The 22841-nt window shown below is 41.6% G+C and overlaps 1 protein-coding gene across 1 annotated transcript in view; it reads left to right on the forward strand.

Moving 5' to 3' along the window:
- Nucleotides 1-3927: 3927 nt before the first annotated feature.
- The window catches only part of Sh3tc2 (SH3 domain and tetratricopeptide repeats 2), a 54929-nt gene continuing 36015 nt past the window's right edge, over nucleotides 3928-22841 (forward strand). The window contains exons 1-5 of the mRNA XM_076856743.2: nucleotides 3928-4062; nucleotides 13768-13866; nucleotides 17257-17384; nucleotides 20959-21064; nucleotides 22636-22779. Of these exons, the coding sequence (XP_076712858.2) occupies nucleotides 4011-4062; nucleotides 13768-13866; nucleotides 17257-17384; nucleotides 20959-21064; nucleotides 22636-22779 (529 nt within the window). The 5' untranslated portion in view covers nucleotides 3928-4010. The remainder of the gene's footprint in view (nucleotides 4063-13767; nucleotides 13867-17256; nucleotides 17385-20958; nucleotides 21065-22635; nucleotides 22780-22841) is intronic.

Raw genomic sequence — 22841 nt, forward strand, 5'->3', positions numbered from 1 at the left:
TGGCCTCTGCAACAGATCAGAATGTCTGGTCACGTGAGCCTACATTACACCATTTCCTCATCCTGGAGCCTAGCAGGGGCTTCCCCTCAGACCAGGCTGGGTCCTTCTCACCCCAGCTGCACCTCTCCCCGTGCTGCCCCGACCCGGGGGCTGGGGTCAGCTGCCCCTTGTCACCCAGCCAGCTTCACTGATTTCCATTAGCTGCCAGCTCTTGCAGATGTCTGAGCTGCTGCCTCCAAGCCCCCAGAAAACATGGAAGAAACAAGGTGACGGTGGGGAAGTGGAGTGCGGGTGGGGCTTCCCCCTTTCCTTTTAACATAGACTCTTGAACTTTCCTCCGTCAAGCTTTGATCTGTGCTGCTGCCGGGAAGGGCCCAGAGGCAAGCTCTCCATCTGCTTCCATCAGCATCCTCGGCAGCTGGTCACCTGGGGCTCTGTAGACACTTTCTTCACTTCACCTCTGTTCCACCACGATCTTGGTTCACACTCCCTCACTGGCCACTCCTGTTTCTTTTGCTGGTTTCTCCTCCTCCCTTAGTCCTTGCATGGCCTGGTCCTCCATATTCTCACCTCCTAGCCCTCCCTCATTTAGTCCTGTGACTTCAAATACCACTGTACACACTGACAGCTCCCAAAGACTTGCCTTTGGACTTAAAATCAGCACATTACAGCGATGCAGCCACATCAATGTTTATAGCAGCTCAACTCACAATAGCCAAACTATGGAACCACCCTAGATGCCCTTCAACAGATGAATGGATAGAGAAAATATGGTATCACAATGGAGTATTACTCAGCCTTAAAGAAGAATGAAATTATGGCAATTGCCGGTAAATGAATGGAGCTGGAGAATATCAGGCCAAGATAAATTTGCCAATCCTGAACAACCACAGGCTGATTCTCTGATATGTGGATGCTAATTCACAATGGGGGGTGGTGGCTAGGGAAGAAAAAAGGTACTTTGGATTAGACAGAGGTGAGTGAAGGGAAGGGAGGGGATTTGGGGGTGGAAAGGACAGTGGAATGAATTTGACATTATTACCCTATGTGCATATACAATTACACGACCAGTATAATTCTGCTTTTTGTATAAACAGAAGAATGAGAAGTTATATTCCATTTATGTAAGATATGTCAAAATGCATTCTACTGTCATGTACGACTAATTAGAAAAAACAAACAAGCAAGAGACCTGCCTTTGGCTGGTAAGATCTTCTGAACCCCCATCTTCTACATGTATCTCTGCTTGGTTGTATTTAAAGGACTATCATATCATATGTCACAGTGGAAAAGCAAACTCTTGGTTCCAACCTACAAAGCTTCTCTCCCAGGGTTCAACCTGGCAATAAATATCAGATTCATTATTCCAGTTGTTCAGGTGAAGAAATTGAGAAATACCCTTCATTGTGTTTCTCTCCTATAGTCAATACATCATTATGTCCTTGGTAATGGTCAGTGTTCTGTGTCCACTTGCCTGGGTCAGGGTGCCCAGTCATTGGATGAAACACCAATCTAGATGTCTTCTGATGGAGTTGCTTCTTAATAAACTCATTGTAAGGTGGTGATGGCCTAAGCTGGGCTGGAGGTGTGGCTCGGTGGTAGTGCTTGCCCTAGCATGTTTGAGCCCTGGGTCTGCTCTTCAACACTAGAAACAAAACAAAACAACAAGAACTACAAGAACAAAACACTTAGGAAGGACAGAAAGAAAAAAGAAAATATTGTAAGTAAAAAATACATTTTGAATCTACTGAACATCCACAGAGCACCATAGAGTCTTGGTGTTGACTTGTTGCCCCAGAGCTGACTGGGAACTGTGGCTCACTGCTGCCACCCAACATCAGAGGTATCACAGTGTGGCCCGCTGCTGCTTTCTCTGACCTCATCTCTTTATCCTTCCTCACTTGCTCTTCCTTAGTCATGCCCAATAAGTTTCTGCCTCAGGGCCTTTGCTCCTGTGGTGCTCTCTCTGCCTATAAATCTCTTCATTCAAATTATCTGAGGTACTCAGGAGCTGAACAGCACTAATTTCTTGCATCTCAAGGGAAGCAGTGGCTTTGAATGGACTATTCACTTCAGATTTGTCAAAATCCATATCTCAACCAATTGCTTTATGGTGTCGTCTATGCTAGTTGTCCAGAGATCCTTCCAATAATTGGTCTTGATCATTTATAGTTTCTGATTGTTGGTGCTCCAATATAATAGTGGTGTGCAGATAAATTAAGGGTAAAATTATAAGTCTGAGTATATGTTTAGATATGCAAGTTAGAGCGTGGCTTCTTCTTTTCACTAACTGATTCTCATGTAGCTCCCAAAGTTTTGAGTGACTGCCTTTGCAAACTAACACTTGGCCTTTTATCTTGGGCCCAAGAAAACATGCTAATTCATGCTGTGCTTTGGTGAGGGAAGGGCATGGAAACATTGTAGGAAATGGATACTTTAGATAGATGTGCACAGAGAAAATGTCCACCGCAGTGGGAGAGTGATCAAGTGGCCATGTACTCCCGAGTTCCCCACCCAACTCCAGCCCTCCTCTCCTGGTCTTGCTGTTAGTAGTCAGCTGGCTTCAGAGGTCTCAGTATCAGATCACCAAGTCCTTCCTCACTACGTATCCTTAGCTGAGGGAAGAGCCCACATATCAGAAAGTTGCTGTTCCTGGGCGATGGAATTAACCAGTGCTGGCTCAGGTCCTGACTGACATTTACAATAGGGGAGGGAGGTCGGACAGGTTATATGCCCCTCTTCACCCATTGCCAACTTACCAAGAGGAAATGATGTTGCTTAAATTATGGCGCTGTTATGGTGCTTAAATAAAGTAATGCATACTGAGTGCCTGACTCACGGGAAGCATTCCATACCTGTGATTTATATAGCGGAACTTCAGAGGAACACTGGAGACCAGGGTCTGGGCTGAGCAGGTGTGTGCTGTGGTCACTCCAGTGAGATAGATAGCAAGCCTGTCCTTCACATGGTCACCCCAGTACTCCTCCCAGAATATAAGCCTGACCAGGCCACTGTCCTCTTTAACACGCCTTGAGCTGACACAAGTCTCAAAAAGCCTCCAAGTCAAGCTGTCAGGACCCTGCCTCCTCCCCACGCACGCCTCCTCATCTTTGGACGGCTCACCATGGACTTTTGCTTTAGGCATGAAAGGCCCATTGAGTGAACAGTGATCCTTGGGCTTGGCTATTAGGTCATCGTGCCTCCGTGTAACTGCAGGCACTCAGTTGTGTCTTTTCCTTCGAAAGATCTCATGGGAGACTTTCTGAAATTCAGCCACACTGCATCAGTTGCATTCCCCAGCTTCCCTGCCAAATCTGGAAAGAGATTAGTTTGGTGGGGTGAGTGTTCATACATACCCATAGTCTTAAATGAGTGTGGTCCTCCATCTCCTCACCTGTAACGTGCTGCATCAGGTGATTTGGGAGACAGCTGGGGGTTTGCACATTCACGGGTGCTTACCAAGGAGGAGCTGGCTCACTGACACTGTGAGGTGCTGCGCCCACAGCTCCAGCATTATCAGATAGCCAAGGGAGGCTTTGCAGAGAGGGGCTGGGTGGGGATCAGTTTCCAAGGGGTGGTAGAAGAGTCTGTGAGGGCCAAGTCAGTCAGGGAGGGAGCAGGACCAGTGGCCTTGATTCCTGGAATACTCTCTGCCCTCCTCCTCCGCCCTGACTGCCCCCACAAGACCCAAACTGTGCATCTCAATCCCAGAATGTGAGGAATGTGCCACAGCCTGATAGGCATGGAGCAATCTGTGGACAGGCAGGAGGAGGGCTGCTCTTTGGGCAGAGCTGGACAGTGCAAGGACTATCAGGCCTGCTGGCTGGGTGGCCCCTCCCACCCTCCTTGGCCTCCTGCTTCAGACGGATATCAAAAGCTTCATTGTGCATTGAGCAGCCTAGGTCCCTAGTGTGCCAGGGAGGAGGCGGTAGGAGGGACACCGTTGGGAGGCTCCCAAAGCTCTCTGGCTGGTGTTCCCTGGGGCCCTGGCCCGGGAGGATGGTGCACACATGGGTGGCTGTTTCTGCATCCCCAGGGAGCGGAGTCTGCCCTGGAGCTCAGGTGAGTTTCCTGGGGGGTCTGACTTGTGACTTGGCCAAACTGGTTGGTACAGTGAAAACCCAGGGAGCTGCTGGGTTGGGGAAGTTGCTCTTCTAAAGGTGGGGACATGGTTGTGCTCTCTGGTGCCTCTCTTACCTCCCTCGGTCGTATTTGTCTTTCTGCCTTTGTAAAAATGGAGTGAAGCCTGAGAAGCATCTACTTTCCTGAAGAACAAGGCTTTGAGCTCACTCTGCTGAGGGGGAGCGGGGGCTGCTCTTGGCTGCCACTCCTAGGGTGTGACTAAGCCCTTCCTTCCTTTCCTCCCAAGATTCCCTAGGACAGGAAGAAGGTTCCGGCAGTGAGTTCCTCTGCACTCTATGGGTGGTCATAAATTTGGCCTCTGTCATTCAACCTTGTTTTCCTCAAGATTGTGCTGCTGAAAAACAGGCATTTTCCTGCCTCCTACCTGTTACAGTGGTATTAGGCACATCCAGCTGAGATCAAAGAGTTGTTGCTCTAAGAAGCTGTCTAGTCAACTGAGACTTGACACAGGGTGACCAGCCATCCTGGTTTAGCCTGGTACTGAGTGCTTTCCTTGGATGCAGTCAGTGCTAAAACCCGGGAGGTCCAGGAGAACCAAACAACACATTTGGCACAAAAGGCTATGACATACTTTGCTTCTCCAGATTTCTAGGATTTACCAACTTCCCTGAAATCCTATTGTGCTTGCACCCGTGGGGACAGGCAGAGCATGTCCTTCTCATGGTCACCCCAGCACTCCTCCCAGAATATAAACCTGACCAGTCCAAGAAGGACTGCTGGTCTAGAAGCCAGGGCTCATGTTCTAGATCTGACTTATTCTACTACCAGTTAGGTGGGTGTCATTGTGGTTGATCACCTAGTCTTTGAGGGCAAAGTCACTGGATTTGATCTTTTTTTTTTTTTTTTACTTGCCTTGAGAAATTAACTTCTCTGTGCTATAGTTTGCACATCTGTAGATTTTGTGAAATGGTTAAGCTTTCCTAGTGGTGTAAAGTTTACATGTAAAATATTGGGCACAGCCCAGCCCATGGGTTAATTAAATATAATAAATATTAGACTTTGTTATTTACATTTCTTTTTTTTTATTTTTATTTTTCTTCCTCTTTTTTTTCTTTTCTTTATTTTGTACCAGAGTTTGAACTCAGGGGCACTCGGCCACTGAGCCACCTCCCCAGCCCTATTTTGTATTTTATTTAGAAGGTCTCACTGCACTGCTTAGCGCTTTGCTGTTGCTGAGGCTGTCTTTGAACTCATGATCCTCCTGTCTCAGCTTCCAGAGCTGCTGGGATTACAGGTGTGCACTACAGTGCCCGGCTGTTAGTTACATTTCTATGACCCTGGCATATTGCATTCTCTCTCAGGGCTTCATTTGATCATCTGTAAAATTGGGGGGTTGTGAACTGCCTGAGGAGCTCTGCTTCTGCTGCCTGAGCCCAGCTTCAGGCACAGCCATTCTGCTTCTGCAGGACAAAGGTCTCACATAGAACAGAGTTCTGCAGTGCAAAACAAAGAAGCCAACATGGAAGAAGGTGGCCTTGAGAGTCTATGACACTCTCATCCACTTGTTTTGTTCCGTTACCTGTTTTTTGCCTTTGACAACTGGTTGGCCCCTGGATTCTCTTATTTCACCAAGTCGGCTTACTAGTTATTTCTCTCCAAGTCTTTCATTCCCTGCAGTTCTATACTCTTCTCCACATGTGTCAGGTTCTTCTTTAGGGGGTGGAGATAATGAGTGTTGTAGGTCTGAGGCCAGCTGATATAAAATCCACATTCTAGCTTCCCTTATATATGCTAGAGAAAGGAGGCAAAGTCTGAGACACATCTTGGAGTGACTTTGTAGTAGTATGACCTTGGGCAAGTCTCTTACCTCCTTTGAACCTACCTCATGTTTTCCTGGCTATATATTGGATCTAGTGATAGTATCTATTGCATGGAACTGCTGGAGGGAATCAATTAGGCAATTCATCTTGCAGACGTGACATGGGGTCAGTTTTGGGTAATCCCAGTAAAGGCAAGCTGTCTTACTACTAGCCAACATGGACCACTCCCACATCCTTTCTTCCTAATTCCTGACTCCACTGGAGCAGGAGTTCATACTCATCGTTCCTTGGCTGCTTTTGCCATTGTGTTCATTTAAGTGGGAGTTAGCAGTGAGGACCAAACTGTGTCCTCGGGGGTGAGGGAGGCAGGAGAGGAGCACTGGACATCTGGCTGGCTGGGCTGTGGTGTGGTGCCCTGTTGGATGTTGGCTATGATGGTCCTGGGCATGCTGCATTCTCTTGTGTGAGCTCTTCCCGAGGCATCTGTTCCTGTGGTGTTTATTTGTTTGCTCACAGAAATCTCCCAGTTGCACATGGCGAGAGGGTGGGTCATGGGTCAATCGCCAGCCATCACCTCCACTTCCTCCACCCTTTGAGTTTCTTACTGTTGCTTAGTAAACTAAAATTGCTCACGTCAGTTCATAGTCATGTCAGAGTTCGTTGGTCTGGAAGCATCCAGCCTTTCTCCCTTATCTTCAATACCCCTTCTCCCTTATCTTCAACACCCTTTTGAAGAAATTTGGCTGAAATTCTTAAATAGAAGATGTGGGAGAGATATATGTGCCTGCATTGATCACTAGTATTTGTAACTTTCCTTTCAACCTTTCTGGTAAACACGAATCATCAGTATAACAATAATGAAATCACAAATGTCGACACTGGTAAATGGCACGTCGCCTTCGAATTCTACAAGAATTGTGAAGCATTTTGAACACTGTAATAGTTCAGAATGTTAGAATAATAAGCCCCCCAACAGATTTCTACTTTTTGCCATGGTGGCCTCAGAATTTCTTTATTTCTTTCGCTTAGTTTCTGAAGAAATAAAACATTACAGATACCATTAGGGTTCCCTGCAGAACTCTTTCCAATCTCATTCCTCTCTCTCACCAAAGTTCATCACTTTCATGAGTCCTGTGGTTTTTGTGCTCTTTCTACATAGTCATGCCCCCGAGAGCGTTGCAAAGAATTACTTTGCAGACTTTTAAACTAAAACAAAATGATATCATTATGCAACTTTCTTCCCCCACCAACATAATCATCTGAGATGTATCCATATGGCTAGATGTAGCTGTAGTTCTAATTTGATATTTGTTCTAGCAAAGAGAATGTAGGTTTACATCATAAAAACTGCTGATGGTAGGCCTGTTGGGTCAAAGAAGAAGAAAACATGTGGGTGGAGGAACAAAGCATGCCGGGAAATGTCGGCTGTGTTTCGTTTTCTTTTTAAGTTGGGCGTGGTGGTGGTGGGTAGGAGCAGAGAAGAGACAAGAGGAGAAAGTGGAGTGAATTCTCATTTTCAACATGTTCCTGTCCTTGAGGTGTCTGCCTGATCTGAGATGTTAGGCTTCAGAATTCTGAGGTTGTATCATGTGGGAAAATAGCAGCGTCTGTACCAAGTGATTTGGATGACCTCTGACTCTTTTGATAACTTGCTGAATGACCTTGGTCAAAGCACCACTCCTCTCTGGGACCTCAGTTTCTGGACAGTCAAATTAAGAGTGAAACTACAGGATTTATTTCATTTTCTTCCAACTTTCATTTTCTGTGTGTATTGCCTTCTCTTTACCTTTACCTCTCACATTCCAGAGGTCATGATGCCTTCTCTCTCTCTCTCTCTTAAATGTTAAACAGTGCCAGGTGTTGTGTTATATGCCCATAATCCCAGTGGCTGGAGGCTAAGGCAGGAGAATTTTAAGTTCCAGGCTAGCCTCAGCAACTTAGACCCTGTCTCAAAATAACACACAAAAAGGGCTGGGGAACTGTGGATAAGTGGTAAAGCCCCCTTGGGTTCAATCCCAGGTAACAAAAAAAAAAAAAAAAAAAAAAAAAAAAGAAAGAAAGAAAGAAAGAAAAACAAATAACAAAAACAAACAAACAAAACAAACAACAAAAACAGTATCATTTACTCTATCCCCTCACTTCTCACTGCCAAGGTGGCAGCTCACACACCCCTGGGTTTCCCTAGGAGCGTTTTAGTGGGCCTCTCTGCTCCTGATGCTTGCCTCTTCCTGTTCTTCCTAACCCACCCCAAGTGGAGTGCTTACTTTTATTATGCCACTCTTATGCTCAAGGATGTTTCATAGCCCCCAGTTGCATACTGTATCTGTTCTAAACAAGTCTCCTGCCATAAAGTGACCCCATCCTGACCTGCCATACTTACCCAAGACCCTTGGTTACCAGTTACCTCCCCCATATTTACAGGCTCAGCCGCTACCATCTCATGTGCCTATGAAGTCCGCTCAGGCCTGCCCTGCTGATCTCTTTACTGGTGATCTTTCTTTCTCTCCTCATATATAGATCTTCCAAGAAAATAAAAGCCAAGCAATAAATTGGGGAATAATATTTACAAAACATGTATCTGATACTTATGTCCAGAACATATGTTTAAAAAAACCTCTTAAATCTCAAAAGTGAGAAGACAACCTATAAAAATGCAAAATGTTTCTACATACACTTTTATGTGGAAAATAAAGTGATGACAAATAAGCCCACTTAAAAATACTTACTATAATTAGTTATTAGGGAAACACAAATTGAAAAAACAAAATAAAATTGCATACTTACTGGAATGATTAAAATTAGAAAGACTGACAATATCAAGTTTTGACGAGGTATGGAGCAACTGGAAATCTTGTACATTACTGATAGGAATATAAAATAGTATAGTCACTTAGGAAACCAGGTTGGGCAGTTATAAAACAGATCTCACTGTTTTTTTTTTTTTTTGATAAAATTAAAAAAAATTCTAATTTGTTATATATGACAGCAGAATGCATCTCAATTCATATGATACATATATAGCACAATTTTTCGTATCTCTGGTTGTACACAATGTAGAGTCACACCATTCGTGTCTTCATACATGTACTTACAGTAATGATGTTCATCTCATTCCACTGCCTTTCCCACTGGTTTTGTTTATAATTGAGTATTAACAACTTTTTCTGATCAATGTTAATATAAATGAAACCAACTTACATGAAAAATAATTTGTTGATTCATAAATGAAAAAGTACAATGATATTACTTTCCTTCAAGTATGGTTTGATCAAGATATTCAAGTGATGTTAATCAGGAAACTCTTTCCTAAGCTCTGTTTGAGTCTGGATAGCCTCAACCTCAGCAGGCTTTGTCCCCATAGCAGGGGTCCCACCATTTTAGGTGGTCATAGTCATAGTTTTCAGGTGCCATGAAATGTCTAAGAGTGTTGCAGGTTCTAGGACTAATTCTCATGGCTTAACTTTGGTCACAAGGACATGGCACAGTATAACCTGATTGGCTTAGGCTTGAATCACATGCATACTTTTGGAGGTAGGGATGTAGTCAGAGCCACAGGAGCTTTATGAAGGGTTCACATGGATCACCTGGCTAATGATGAAGCCAGGTGATCCGTGGCTTGAGTCCAGGGCTGTCCGATTGCCCCTTGTTCCTGGACATTTCTCTTCCTGCCTTCAGTGTTAGAAAACAAATGCATGTCCACTACAGAGTATTTGGTAAGCAGACAAAAGTTGAGTGAAGATAATAAAAATAAATAAATAATAAAAATGATTCAGTAATAACCTCTCCATAAGCCTTTTGGTTTATTTTCTTTCAATTGTTAAAAACTTACATATTTTTTCTAAGGTACTTCATTCTGTGTGGTAGTTTTTTCGTTGTTTTGAATTGTCTCTGGTTCTTTTTCAAAGCCAAGCGCAAGTCCTAAAATTCCTTCACATTGAAATACAACTCCATGTGTAAAGAGCTCTGTAAACTGTAAATCCCTGTGCAACAATTACTCATTCTGCTTTAGAACTCACTCTAGTCGTTCGGTGACCTTATTGTTTGTCAAAGAGTTGTCCTTCTGCTTCACAGATCCCAAGACCCATGGGTCCCAGATGCCATAAAGATTCTCACACTTTAGGGAATTTCTGAAATAGTCAAGGTGCTAATAAAATTCCACATGTCCAGACTCCTCTCCTAGATATTTCCAGGTAGAGTAGGTGGAGGAGAGCTCCAACGATATCTTTAAATTCAGCTTTTTACTAACCTTTGTCACGTATATAGAATTGTGTATGATATCATGTGTACAACACGTGAATTTTAATGAGGTATATAAACCCATCTATATTGTTTTGTATGGTTGCAATTAATTCAATCTCATTGAAGTATTAGATTTAATTATATGTGGCATGATTTACTTATTCATTCTAGTGTAGATGGATATTTGAGTTGTTGCCAGGGTTTGGCCCTTGTAAATAGTGCTGTTCTGAATATTTTAGTAGATGCTTTTGGTGAACATATGTATGTATTCTTTTGGGTATACAGGTAGGAGTGAAATTGCTGAGTCTTACTGTATGCAAATTTTCAACTCCAATTTCAAACTCCAATTCAGTTTGCTAAAGAGAAAAATTTCAGAGTTTATCCTCATAGTTGTAGTACACAGGAGTCCCAATGGCTCTGTATTCTTACCAATGCTTGCCTTTATCCAGCCTTTTTATTTTAGCTGGTCTGCATAGTGGTTTTCCATTGTAGTTTTGATTTATACTTTCCTAATGGAATTGAGCACATTTTCATACATTTATCCACTGCTTGGATATTGTCTTTGATGAAATGCCCATTTATGTCTCTTGTCCATTTTTTTCTAGCAGATTGCCTACCCATTTCTTAAAGATTTTTAGCATTCTTTTTATACTCTAGATTTGAATTCTTTAATGACAAAACATATTAATATTTTCTTTTACTCTGCTACTTGCTTATCTCTTAATAGCATGTTTTGATTAATAGAAATTCTTAAGTTTAGTGTATTACAGTTTATCTATTATTTCTTTTGAGGGTAACACATTTACCATACTGCTAGGAGGACTGCCATCTTCAAGTCCTACAGATAGCCAAATATATTTTCTCTGTGTTTATTTTATACAGGCATCTTTTGAAAAACAAGTACCTAAATCATTCTGATGCACATAATCCAGTTTTGCAAAACTTCAATTTTATGCTCCAAACCTCACACATCTTTTAGAAGTTGTGCTCCCTCTGCCTACACCAGTGTCACCACCATGGATTTCCCCTTTTGAAGTTGAACTCACTTTGCAGGCCCTTGGCATCAGGCCACTGTCTCCTCCCCTGGAATTCTACAAGAAGGCAATATTATGCCTGCTGGGGAGTCAATGAGTAATTGGATAGTGAGGTCCTGGTGGCTGGAGAACAAATGTTCTGTGGAGGAACATCAATAATTTGGTGCTTGCTGATTGCCACAGGAGGAAGAGGGCCCTAGGCAACAGATCTATGTTTCGATGCAAACCCAAGCATCTGGATTGTGTACAATATTCTGATTTATAAATGTTAAGCAATCCAAACTAAAATGTTAATGTGGGGAAGGCAGGGGAGACAAAGGGGAATGAAGGGAAGTGGGGGGAATGGGAAAAGGAAAAACAGTGGAATGAATCTGACATAACTTTCCTGTGCACATATATGGATATACTACAGTGAATCTCACCATCATGTACATGCACAATAAATTAATTTAGAAAAAAAACATGGATAAATGGCAGAAAGATCAGTAGAGGGAAGGGAATAGGGGATGTGGGAGGGAAGGGGAAGGAGAGGTACTGGAGGCTGAATTAGAACAAGATATATTCCATGCTTTTATAATTCTGTCAAAATGGATTCTACTGTCATGTATAACTGAAAAGAACCAATGAATAAATCTTAAAAAGTTGACATAGAAACCAACAAAAGCAAAGTCAGTAATTCAAAACTAAGACTCTGAAATTTTTGGCCAAATGTTATTATAAAAACAAAAAACAAAAAAAGACATTTGTGGGTTTGCTCTAGACTGTGGTCAGACTTTGCCCTAGGGTAGGCACATAGTGAGCCACTTCAGGTGTCATCCTGGGATCAGTGGCAGAAACATCATCTGGGAACACTTTGCAATGCAGAACCTCTGCTTTCAATTCCTGAAGCAGAATCTGCGTTCATCAGTATCCCAGGTGAAGCACCAATCCTGTCTTGTGGTTTCCCACCTTGGTTCAAATTAAAACCATTTTTGGGAAAGAACAAACAAACAAAAAGCAACTATAGCCAAACTACAGACCACAATAATCAGAGTCTCTGAATATGAGGCCTAGACTTTGGTATCTTTAGAAAGCAACCTAGGTGATTCAGATAGGCAATCACCGTTTGGAAGCACTAATTTAGCAGGTCTTCATTTATAAATGGGGAAATTGAAAATCTCAAAAAGTAGACAGGTGAAATGTCTTTCCCTTGGTCATTTAGATAGTGTAGGAGAAGATCTGATTTGTGCTCATTCTCGTATCGTCTGATTCCCAAGCCAGCGTTTTCTTGCTTCAGTAGCTTCTGGCTCCTGGGGGGCAGAACTACAAAGTGATCCTGTTCAACTGTAGCTCATTACTGCCAGCTTCCAGCTAAGCTGCTTAGCTGTCAGCATTGACAGCTAATAAGATCTCCTGGATGAAGAGCTGTGAGCTGATGGGCTCCCCCTTCTGCCTATTCAAGCTGCAATCCATTTTATTCTCTCTATACATCACCCCAAACTGCAAACTCCTCCCACTCTGAAGAAGGGAAGGACCTCTGCTTGGTTATCAAAATCCCCCTTCACAGGCACAGAATGGAGATGAAGTCTCTTGGCAGCATTAGCTGGCAGTGAGTGTGACTGCTCCATCCCTCTTATACTCTTGGGTTGTGTCATTAGCAGCACAGGTCCAGAATGCAAGACCTTTTGGGCCTGCTTGTCTCTGACCCAAATTTTACAGGAACCTTGGAGGATAAAATGACTGACGCACACGCGGTTGTTAAGTCAATATTTTCTAACCCTTACTTCCAGGACCAGGTTATGTTCACAGTATTCTGACCCCATGGTATAGTCCTCTAGCAGGTTCCTGGTCAAAAGGACTGAAGAGTCCAGTGTTCAAATTTAATGCTTTAAAGACTTGAGTTCCCTTGTTGTAATTTTGGGATACCATGAAGGAGGTATTTTGCATTCTCTGGTGAAACTCCCTTCTGTTCTTTAATATCTTCTTCCTCTACTTTACAACTGTACTCTTTCCTTTTTGACTTCCTGCTATCAAAATAGCACCTTGCACCCGCCCTAGCCTGATCTTCTTTCTTCTCTTTCTCATTCTGTCTCACAGAGCTGGAGGAGAGAAGTCCCAGATAGGACTCTATTTATTGGTCAGACGAAAGTATTGTCTGGTGACAATGACAAGTTTCAGGGACACTATGACCATGCCCAGGTGATCTGTCTAATGGTGCCATTCTTGCTCACTCTTTCAAACCCTCCCATTACCCACCCATTGACTTTGCTATAGTCAGATCCATAATAATCTGTAAACTCTATGCATATTGAGCACCTTTGGTGTATTAAACCCTAGAATTTTGTTTGATCCATGGATGTGAATCTGCTTCGCTAACAACATTGGGGACACCCAGCTGCTGCAGGATTGAGATAGCATGTATGACAGTTCTTTGATAACCATTGGCTGCAAAATAATTTAAAGGCAATGGTGATAGCAATGAGAATTCTCCCATGCCACCAGTGTTGGGGGAAAAAAAAATTGGTACTTGACCAAAACTTTCAGTCCATGCTTACAACTTGCTTATAACTTGCCTACCTTCTACCAACAATTTTTCATTTTATCTTCTCCAGGTAAAGAAAGTCCTTCCAAGGATCCAATCATATCAAGTGAGGGTTTATCCTCATCTGAACATAAGGAAAACTGTTTCCTGCCACAGAACGTGACACCAGGTATCTAAATCCCAAAGATAAAGTGCTATTTTTAAAAATACCTTCCACATAGAACATTTCAGTTACCTTCTGCAGACTGCCCCCTCCCACCCTTTCCAGGTGCTGTCGCAAACGCATCTTTGTAAACAAGACCTTCTGATATTCACACCTTCATTATTCTCCATTGCTCGAACTTAACCTTTCCCAGGCTGGTACTCAAAGCTCTTCACAGTCTGGCACAGGTTAGGAACTCCATACATATTTTCTGGGTTAGAGAAAGTATATGATAAATCAGATTTTCAGTTACTTGGGGGAGCCAGGTGAATTTAAAAAATAATTATGCAGTCAACATGATATCTCAAAGAGTTGTTTGCACATACTTGGGGCTCAGAAAATGTTTGATAAATACACCCAATCATTAGGTGAACATATGGAGGGCACATTTATATTTTATAATACCTAACACAGGACCTTAGATGTAGAAGTTTCTGGATAGATATTTGTTAAATAAATGAATAAATGAGTGAAGGATTGAATATGTAGGATGAGACTGGCTGAGCAAAAGGCCATCTGTATGAATCTTTGAGAAGCAGAAAAATATTTGGAAATCAGCGTGGGGAAGATTTTATTTTCCACATGTGCCTTGAATAGGCCCTCTTTAAGAGACTTCAGTGAAGTTCACAAAGCCAAGGTTGCCATGAGAGAAAGCTACACCCGTGCTGAACCCTGTGTCAGAAATGCTGAGGACAATCCTTTAGAAGACATGATTACTGTTTTATAGTGGCAGGGGCCATTTTTGAAGGCAAATCTCAAGTCAAGCAATCCCTTATATGTTTCTCTCATCATCACGTGCTCACCAGTAAGTGGAGGTGGCAAAATCTCTACTTAACAGGTGGAAAACAGATTCTTAGAGAGGAAAATAACTTCATTGCCATAGAGTTAATATGTGATGAGGAAGGGGATTCGAACCCCTGTCCTCGTTTGTAACCCCCATGTACCACTAAAGATAGGCTTTAATATAGTTACTAATTACCCTCTGAAAATATTCTTTTCCCTGGGATACAAAATACAAATTTGTGGGAAAGTTACATTTTGAGCCATGGAAATAGATATTGTATAATTATCATACCATATTTTTTCTATTCTGTTTCAAAATCTGTCAAACTGCTTGGTTGATAATGAGACAAATCTTGCCTTTTGTTTTTTGCTAGTGTGTCAATCTGCTTATCATCTGTCAGCTTGGGCCATCCTGGGGGGCAGGGGAGGACCTGAATTACCATCTGTTGTTCTGTGAATGCAGTAGAGTCAGCATTTTGCCTTATTAGTGCATTAAATCAATGAATGGAGGGTATCTTTAGGTAAACCAAACAAACTGCAGGCTGAACTTGTCTGGCTTTCAGTGTTTTTCATCATGATGCTGTTTCCAGGAAGGTCATGGTATATGGAGGGAAGACCCGGCACTAGCTGTCAACCTTTCCTTTATGGGAAGCAATCGCAGACAGAGCCAATCAGACACATTATGATTACAGCACTGGCTTCCAGAAGGACAATATGGCACAATACACTTACACTAATACTGGAGTGAACTTGGTTTACTGCCCCCTCTGGTGATGCACAGGGTATTATGGGTTCCCACCCACACAAGTATTCTGCTGTGAGTATCAGTTCCCAGTGCTTGAGAGGGCAAAAGCAATTTGCTTATTTGAATCCAGGTCTTTTACATTTTACATATGTGGCTTCACAGGCATGGCAAGGAGATTCATACTAAAGGGGCCACCACTCAGTGGGGACTAGTCCTGGAAAGATTCTAAGGAGTTTGAATCAGGTTTTGGAAAACAGGAGAGATGAAGTTTGGTAGGAAGGAATCACAGAATGAGTTATTGTTGAATGAAGGCAGCCATGAGCAGTAATTGCTGGAATATTGGGGAGGGGGGCAGGGAGCAACAGCTAATGCTTAATGTGTTTAATTGAACCTTTAATAAATACCAGGCACTGAGTAGGAAGGTTTATATGCATATCTCATTTAATAAACCTTAAAAAATCCCTGTAGGAAAGGTTCCATCAAAGCTATTTTTCTAAGGGGAAAAGTTCAAGATGGCAGAGTCAAACCTTGAGCCCAAATTATTCCTCCCTGGGTTTCATCTTTGTGCTTTGCCTTTTGCTTGAGGTCAGCATGAACTGAGGCTTCTGGGTGGAGCCTTGGCAGGTAGCCAGAGATAGAAGGGTTGGGTGAGAATGGAAAAGACTGGATGGAGTATAGACAAGTGTGCTCTCATCTACGTGGAGGTCATATCAAGGCCAGGTTAAGTGTGTTTCATGAGAACTGATCTGTAGCCATAGCAGCGTCAAGGTTTTGGAGTTAAAATCAGGACTTTTAAAGGTGAGGGGAGTTCAATCTGTCCTGTGGACCCAGGCCAGCATGATAGGGGCCATCTCTAATGTGCCAGAAATTTGGAAAGGCCCTGGCAAGTTGGGGCTAAAAGAGAGACTTCCACCATTATCCAGTCCAATGTATTCTGTTTACTGTGTTGTGTAATTGTTAATAAGATTGCTACTTATTGTCTAAATGAGGCACATTTGAAAGGACAATTAATGTGTGACATGATGCCCCTCAGTGAGGCCTTTGCTGACAACCCTATCCAAAGGCATATCTCTCCTCCAACTGTTGTATCACTGTTTCTTGACTCTATTAAATTTCTTTCATGTAACTTTTCTCCACCTGAAATGAATGTGTTTATGGAATCAATTACCTCCCAAGTAGAATTCATATTCCCTGAGAACAGGGAACATGTCTACTTTCTTTTCTGCTATATCCTGAGCACCTAAGACAGTTTCTGGCTCCTAGGAGGGTCTCAATAGGTATTTGTTAAATGAATGTGCATTCTGAAAGAAATTGAGAATAGACCTTAATATGTTATCCTGACATCAATAAATTCAGCATTAGAAAGAAACAGGTAAGGGCTGTGTGTTTCTCAGTGGTTAGAGCCCATGAGGTTCTGAGTTCTAGCCCCAACCCCACCAACCTCACCAACACCACCAAAACAAACATCTGGTCAGAGAAATACATGTATGTATGTATCATATGTAAAGTACATGTCTATTACTATAACTGACATATAAATACATTTCCTTAAATATGAATAGAATAGAATTCATTCAAAACTTTCACAAATCACCCGCAGGGAGCAATATGTGTCCTAGCTGGCTCATGTCATCACCAAAAGAGAAATGACCAATGTGAGTGCATCAGCTGGACACTCCAGAACCCTGCTGGTGTAAAACAGTGTTTGGAGGATCTTTAAGACCACTCTAATCTGAAATTAAGGAGGACACCCATTTAGGATTTGGGTTTTCTGATTATTTCTTCTTTTATTGCATGTCCAGCCTGATCCGTCTCCCTCTGTTTTTCAGATCTGACACTCTCCTTCTGCGTGAGGAGCCGCTCTAGGAAGTGTGTAAACGGACCTTTGCAGGAATCTGCCCGGAGGCGCCTCTGGGCGCTGGAGAACGAGGACCAGGATGTGCGTGCCTTGTTTAAGGTGAGCATGTGACAGGTAAATTCTGAGCGCCTGGCTTCTGTCCTGCGGGATCCTTAGCACCCAGAATAGAGCCTGGAACAAAGTAGGCCCTCAAAAAAACATCTGAAAGTGAATGAAAGATCAGGTCCACATTCTCTGAGTGAATATGTACAATTTTCTGCTTAATGGAAATGAGTAGAAATTCTGAATAGGGCAACTAGAAGTTGCTGAGTTAGAGAAAATTAGGTTTCAAATCTGCTACTATTTGTTGTATGAGCCTCAGCAAGTTACTCCGTGGAATGGAAATCATAATACCTACCTCATACGTATATATACATTTTTCTAATGTGGTAAATTTGAATTTTATTTTTGTTACTGTGATATAAAATATTCCATTGCTCTCATTTTAATTCACTTATAACATTTGATACACTCACAACCTGTTCATTTCCAGAAATGTGTTATCCCAAACTGAAATTCTTATACCATTAAACCCTAACTCTCCACTGTCACCTTCTCCCCAGGCCCTGGTAACTACTGAGTACATATATTTAAAGTAACAAAATTGCCAAATAAAACCCAATAACTATAAGTATTAAGAGGGGAGGAGGAAAATGCTATAAAATAAATAAACAACTGCATTTTTTATAATGGGTAGAAAATATCTTCAGATGTTAAACCAAGGGGGAAGGGTATGACTAAATTAGCTACAGTTTGATGGGTACTAATTAGGAGAACTAAACTTTGAAATGGATAAAATTTGTTGCAACTAGTGGTGAGGGAAGGACAACATTGCTTTACACAATAAACTAATATGTTTCATTCATTTATTTATTTTTGGTACTGGGACCAAAGCCAGGGGTGCTTTACCACTGAGCTATATCCCTAAACCCTTATAATTTTTAACTTTTAGAGTCTGCATTAATTTGGTACAAAATGAAAGGATAAAAGTGCTCTGACCTGCAGCAAGATAGTTTCTGGTCTTTTGGGAGGAGAACATGAGATAGTAAATGTAGAGGGCTGGGTACTGTGATTGTGTGGAAGTATATACATAAAAAGAGTATATACTTTAAAGTAATACTTTATATACCACAAAAAGTAGTTAAAATTTTATTTTTTTATTTTAAATCCTGGAATTCAGGAACTTGGAGACACTGGCTGCTGACTGATCCGTTCAATTTCCTTTTAACTTGAGTCCCATTGATTGGGCAGGAGCAGGGTTTCCTTTGAAGAGCTGGACTGCTGGGCCAAGGCTTGAGCTGGAAAAGGTTGGGGGCCAAAGCTGAGCCTTCAGCCAACTGGATCTGAGATCCAATCAGAGCTCTGCAGCTTACCCACTGCAGGTGACCTTGGGCAGGTGATTTTACCTCTCTGAACCCCAGTCTCCTTGTACTTAAAATACAGGATAAAGCCATTTTTAATTAGATCCAATATATCATGGATTATCACATGCATTATTCTTTTCTGTGCCTTTAAGAGAATAATAAAATAAAATATAAAATGCTTAAATATTATAAAAGCATATCTTAGAATGGTTTAAATGCAACTGCACCCTCTTTGTAGGGTTATTGTGGGAATTAAATGAGATATTACTCATAAAGCTATTGCTGAAGTAGCTGGTATTTAGTAAATTTTCTGCAAATCAATTTTTTACTTTTAACCCCTTCCCTGATTATAGAATCAATATCCTCCAAGGATTTGGGGCCTCCTGGGAATTGGCATGGATGAAACACAGAGCCTAACTTTGCTGAGCTAGGGGCTCTTCTTTCAAATCCTTCTATTTCTTCCTTTTTCCAGTCAGGTTCCCTGAGGATGGGGGTCAAGGAGTTGGTTTTGATGGCAGGACTTGGTTTGGAAAAGAGACGTTTTGAGACCATTACTAGTTATAGTCAACTATAGAGGTTTGGAAAAACAACAGAGAACAATTTATGGAAAATTCTTCATACCAAAAAGAAGTATGAACAGTGATTCAGGCCTTTTTTTGATATTAAAAAACAAGAGGCTCATATACCTCCTTTTAAAAAATATTCTTTTTATTTGTTCTAATTAGTTATAGGCAATAGAATGTATTTTGACACATCATACATAGAGTATAACTTTTCGTTCTTCTGGTTGTTCATGATGTAGAGTTATACAGATCATGTAATCATATATACACATAGGGTCATAATGTCTGATTTATTCTTCTATAATTCCTACCCCCATTCCCCCTCCCCTCCCTTTACTCCCCTCTGACTAGTCCAAAATACCTCTATCCCCCCACCTTGTGAATTAACATCCACATATCAGAGAAAACATTCTGCCTTTGGTTCTTTGGGATTGGCTTATTTTGCTTCACATAATATTCTCCAGTTTCATAGGCCTCCTCTTGCTCTGCTTGTGAGCATGATGTAAACTGAAACAGTCTTTCTAGAGGGCAGCTGAGCACCTGCATTTTGGAATAGAAACTGTGCATATCCTTGTATTGTGAAATTATTTGTTTCAGAAAAGTCAAGGATGTGCACAAATATTTAGCTATAAGGATATTCATCCCAGGATCATTTCTGATATTGAAAAAATGAACTATGATCCAAATGTGAAAACGTAAGGAACTGGGTGCAGTGGCACATGCCTGTAATCCTAGGAACTCAGGAGGGTGATGCAGGAGGATCGGGAGTTCAAAGCTAGCCTCAGCAAAAGCAAGGTGCTAAGCAACTCAGTGAGACCATGTCTTTAAATAAAATACAAAATAGGGGCTGGGGATGTGACTCAGTGATCAAGTGCCCCTGAGTTCAATTCCCAGTAGGAAAAAAAAAAATACCAAAACAGACAAACAAAAAAACCCTATAAGGAAATGATAAGAATTAATTGCATTAATACAACAATGGCATATGTAACCATTAAATATTATGCAGACTACTTAATAATATGAAGGATGTTTCACAACATATCATTTAGCAAAAGAAAAAGATTGCAAAAACAATTTAAGTACTATGATTCTCTTTTTATAAAATAATTATATGGCAACTCATGTGTAGGAAAAATGATTCATTAGTACAAGAAAGTGTTAACATTTATGATATTTAGGAGAAGAGATTATGAATAATTTTTACTTTTGGGTGCTTTGGTTTTTCTGTTTGTCAGCTTTATAAAAATAATCATTTGACATAGGTATGCAATCAAATTTGCTTCCAATCTTCCGTCTATGATTCACCCTCTTCTCCCACATAAACTCTTTCCTCCCTTACACAAAAGGTGGTATTCTCTGCACATGGTTCTATACCCGGGTCTCTTTGTAGCAGCTGTTGTTCCATTTATATTTACAGCCTATATCAGTACACAAAGAACTTCTTCATTCTTTTCTAAGACTGCACAATGTCATGATATTCCACTCGGATGAATCATATTCCATTTCAACCAGACATCTTTTGATTAATATTTAGCTGTTTCTGTTAGGTGTGTGTGTGTGTGTGTGTGTGTGTGTGTGTGTGTGTGTGTGTGTGTTGTAAACTTCCACACCACAGTCAGGAACTTCATCCAGTCTTGGTTCCACAAGTTAGCTTGTCAACAGAGCACCTCCGTCACACCAGGCTAATTCATTACTGTCTTTATTCAGGAACTTTCAGCAAGGTTGGTGAGTATCCAGTCCCAGAAGGCCCAGTTCATCCTCACCTTCAAGACCATGGAAGAAATCTGGAAATTCTCCACCTACCTGAATTTAGGTATGACAAGACAGGCAGGTGGAGGAGGACCACTGTATAGTTCAGATAGTCTTTAGGGCTTGATATTAAAGAATGGGTTTATCTCTGATAATTAAAAGTGTTAGAGCTCCAAAGAGAATGGTTAACTTTTCAAATAGCACAAACTGCCTGAAACCAAATCTAAAACAAATACTATTACTCTAAAATGTCAAATGAAGAAATTCACTTCCTTATATCCAGGGAGAGATTTCTTTATTAGATATCAATCAATTGATAAGTAATTTGGACATCTGTCAAACTGAAAGTACTGAGATAGATGTGAAGTTAGTTTTTTATTTTAATGGAAAACTGCTCTTGAGTAAGACCAAATAGGTGCTCAAAATTTTAAAATTCTAGAGGCTTACCCTATGTATTTGGAAAAGATCAAAGAGATGAGGGAATTACCTACTAAAGTGGCCTCAGCAGCAGAGCATTCTAAAAGGTAAGGGAAGATATTAGGGCATGAGGCAGAACCACTGCAGTGGGCAATGGTTCATCTATCTTCTCCAGGGAGAAAATCCCAGTTGGTTTCAGAGCCAAGCCAAACCTTACAAAAAGTCCTCTGATTTGATGAACATTGGATGTATCCCAGAAAATGCTGGGTTCCCACGGACATACACAGGGAGAAAAATGGTACGGGGCTGGAGGGTCACAATGACCCATGGCTAGAGGTGCAACTTTTCTTACAGTTGTGATTTTCTGTTCTCTCCAAACTGTGTCCAAACTGTGCTCTATGGGCCAGCTGCATCTCTCTCACATATGACCTGTAGAAAATTAGAATCTCAGGCTCCACCCTAGATCTACCAAGTCAGGGTCTGTGCTTTAATAAGATCCCCAGGTGTGCACTTTCAAGTTCAATAAGCATGATTATCGAGTACACAGGCCTACATCAGTATGATGGGCAGCCAGGATGGAAATAGGTTTTTGTAAGAGAGGAAGAAAAAAACCAAGCAAAATGTTAATACAAATAATTCATGTTTGGGGACATGTCAAAGAACTGTATATAATTTTTTTTTTCATATTTTACATAGCTTTTAGTCTGCTTTTAACAAAGCAGAGCTTGCTGAACATTGGATAAGGGGCAGGGTTAGAATAGGGAGAATGAAGTCAATCCTGACTTTTGTGAACCATGGAGAAACTTCTTAACCTCTACATCATCTGGGCCACAGGAATTTGAACCTTAGGTCAGGAGAATGTGAAGGGGAGACCAGGAACCCCCAGAGTCAACCTGGTAAACTTGGAGACCTCTGAGGTTGTATTAGAGAAAGGTAAATGGGTTTGGTCATCTCAGTGCATTTTCAGAGACCCACACTATGCTGAAATAGTAAATATCACTTTAAACATGACTCATATTTCCCAACAGATGCTGAGAAGAAACAATTAATTCTAGAAAGTTTCTAACTGGCCTATTTTGCTGTTCTATTCTACGTCCACTTAAGTGGCAGGTTGGGGATGGGGTCTTGGGTGATGCTCAGGATGGAGCTCACTCACTTTCTTTTGCAGCTTAGCACAGAACTCATCCAGTTCAGGAACCTTGTTGGCTTGACTTCCAGGCTATGTATCCACTTGTTTGGAACACCTTCTCTTTGACCACAAGTACTGGCTCAACTGCAGGTTGGTGGAGGACACAGAGATCCAAGTGTCCATAGATGATGAACACCTGGAAACCATGTATCTGAGTCTCCTGGTACAGGAAGGTGAGGCCGGCATAGGTTGGGGATGGGCCCCTTTCATATTTTTAATGGGAGTTGCTGAAATA

The sequence above is a fragment of the Callospermophilus lateralis genome, chromosome 5, assembly GCF_048772815.1.
Source record: "Callospermophilus lateralis isolate mCalLat2 chromosome 5, mCalLat2.hap1, whole genome shotgun sequence".
NCBI classification, from domain to species: Eukaryota; Metazoa; Chordata; class Mammalia; order Rodentia; family Sciuridae; genus Callospermophilus; species Callospermophilus lateralis.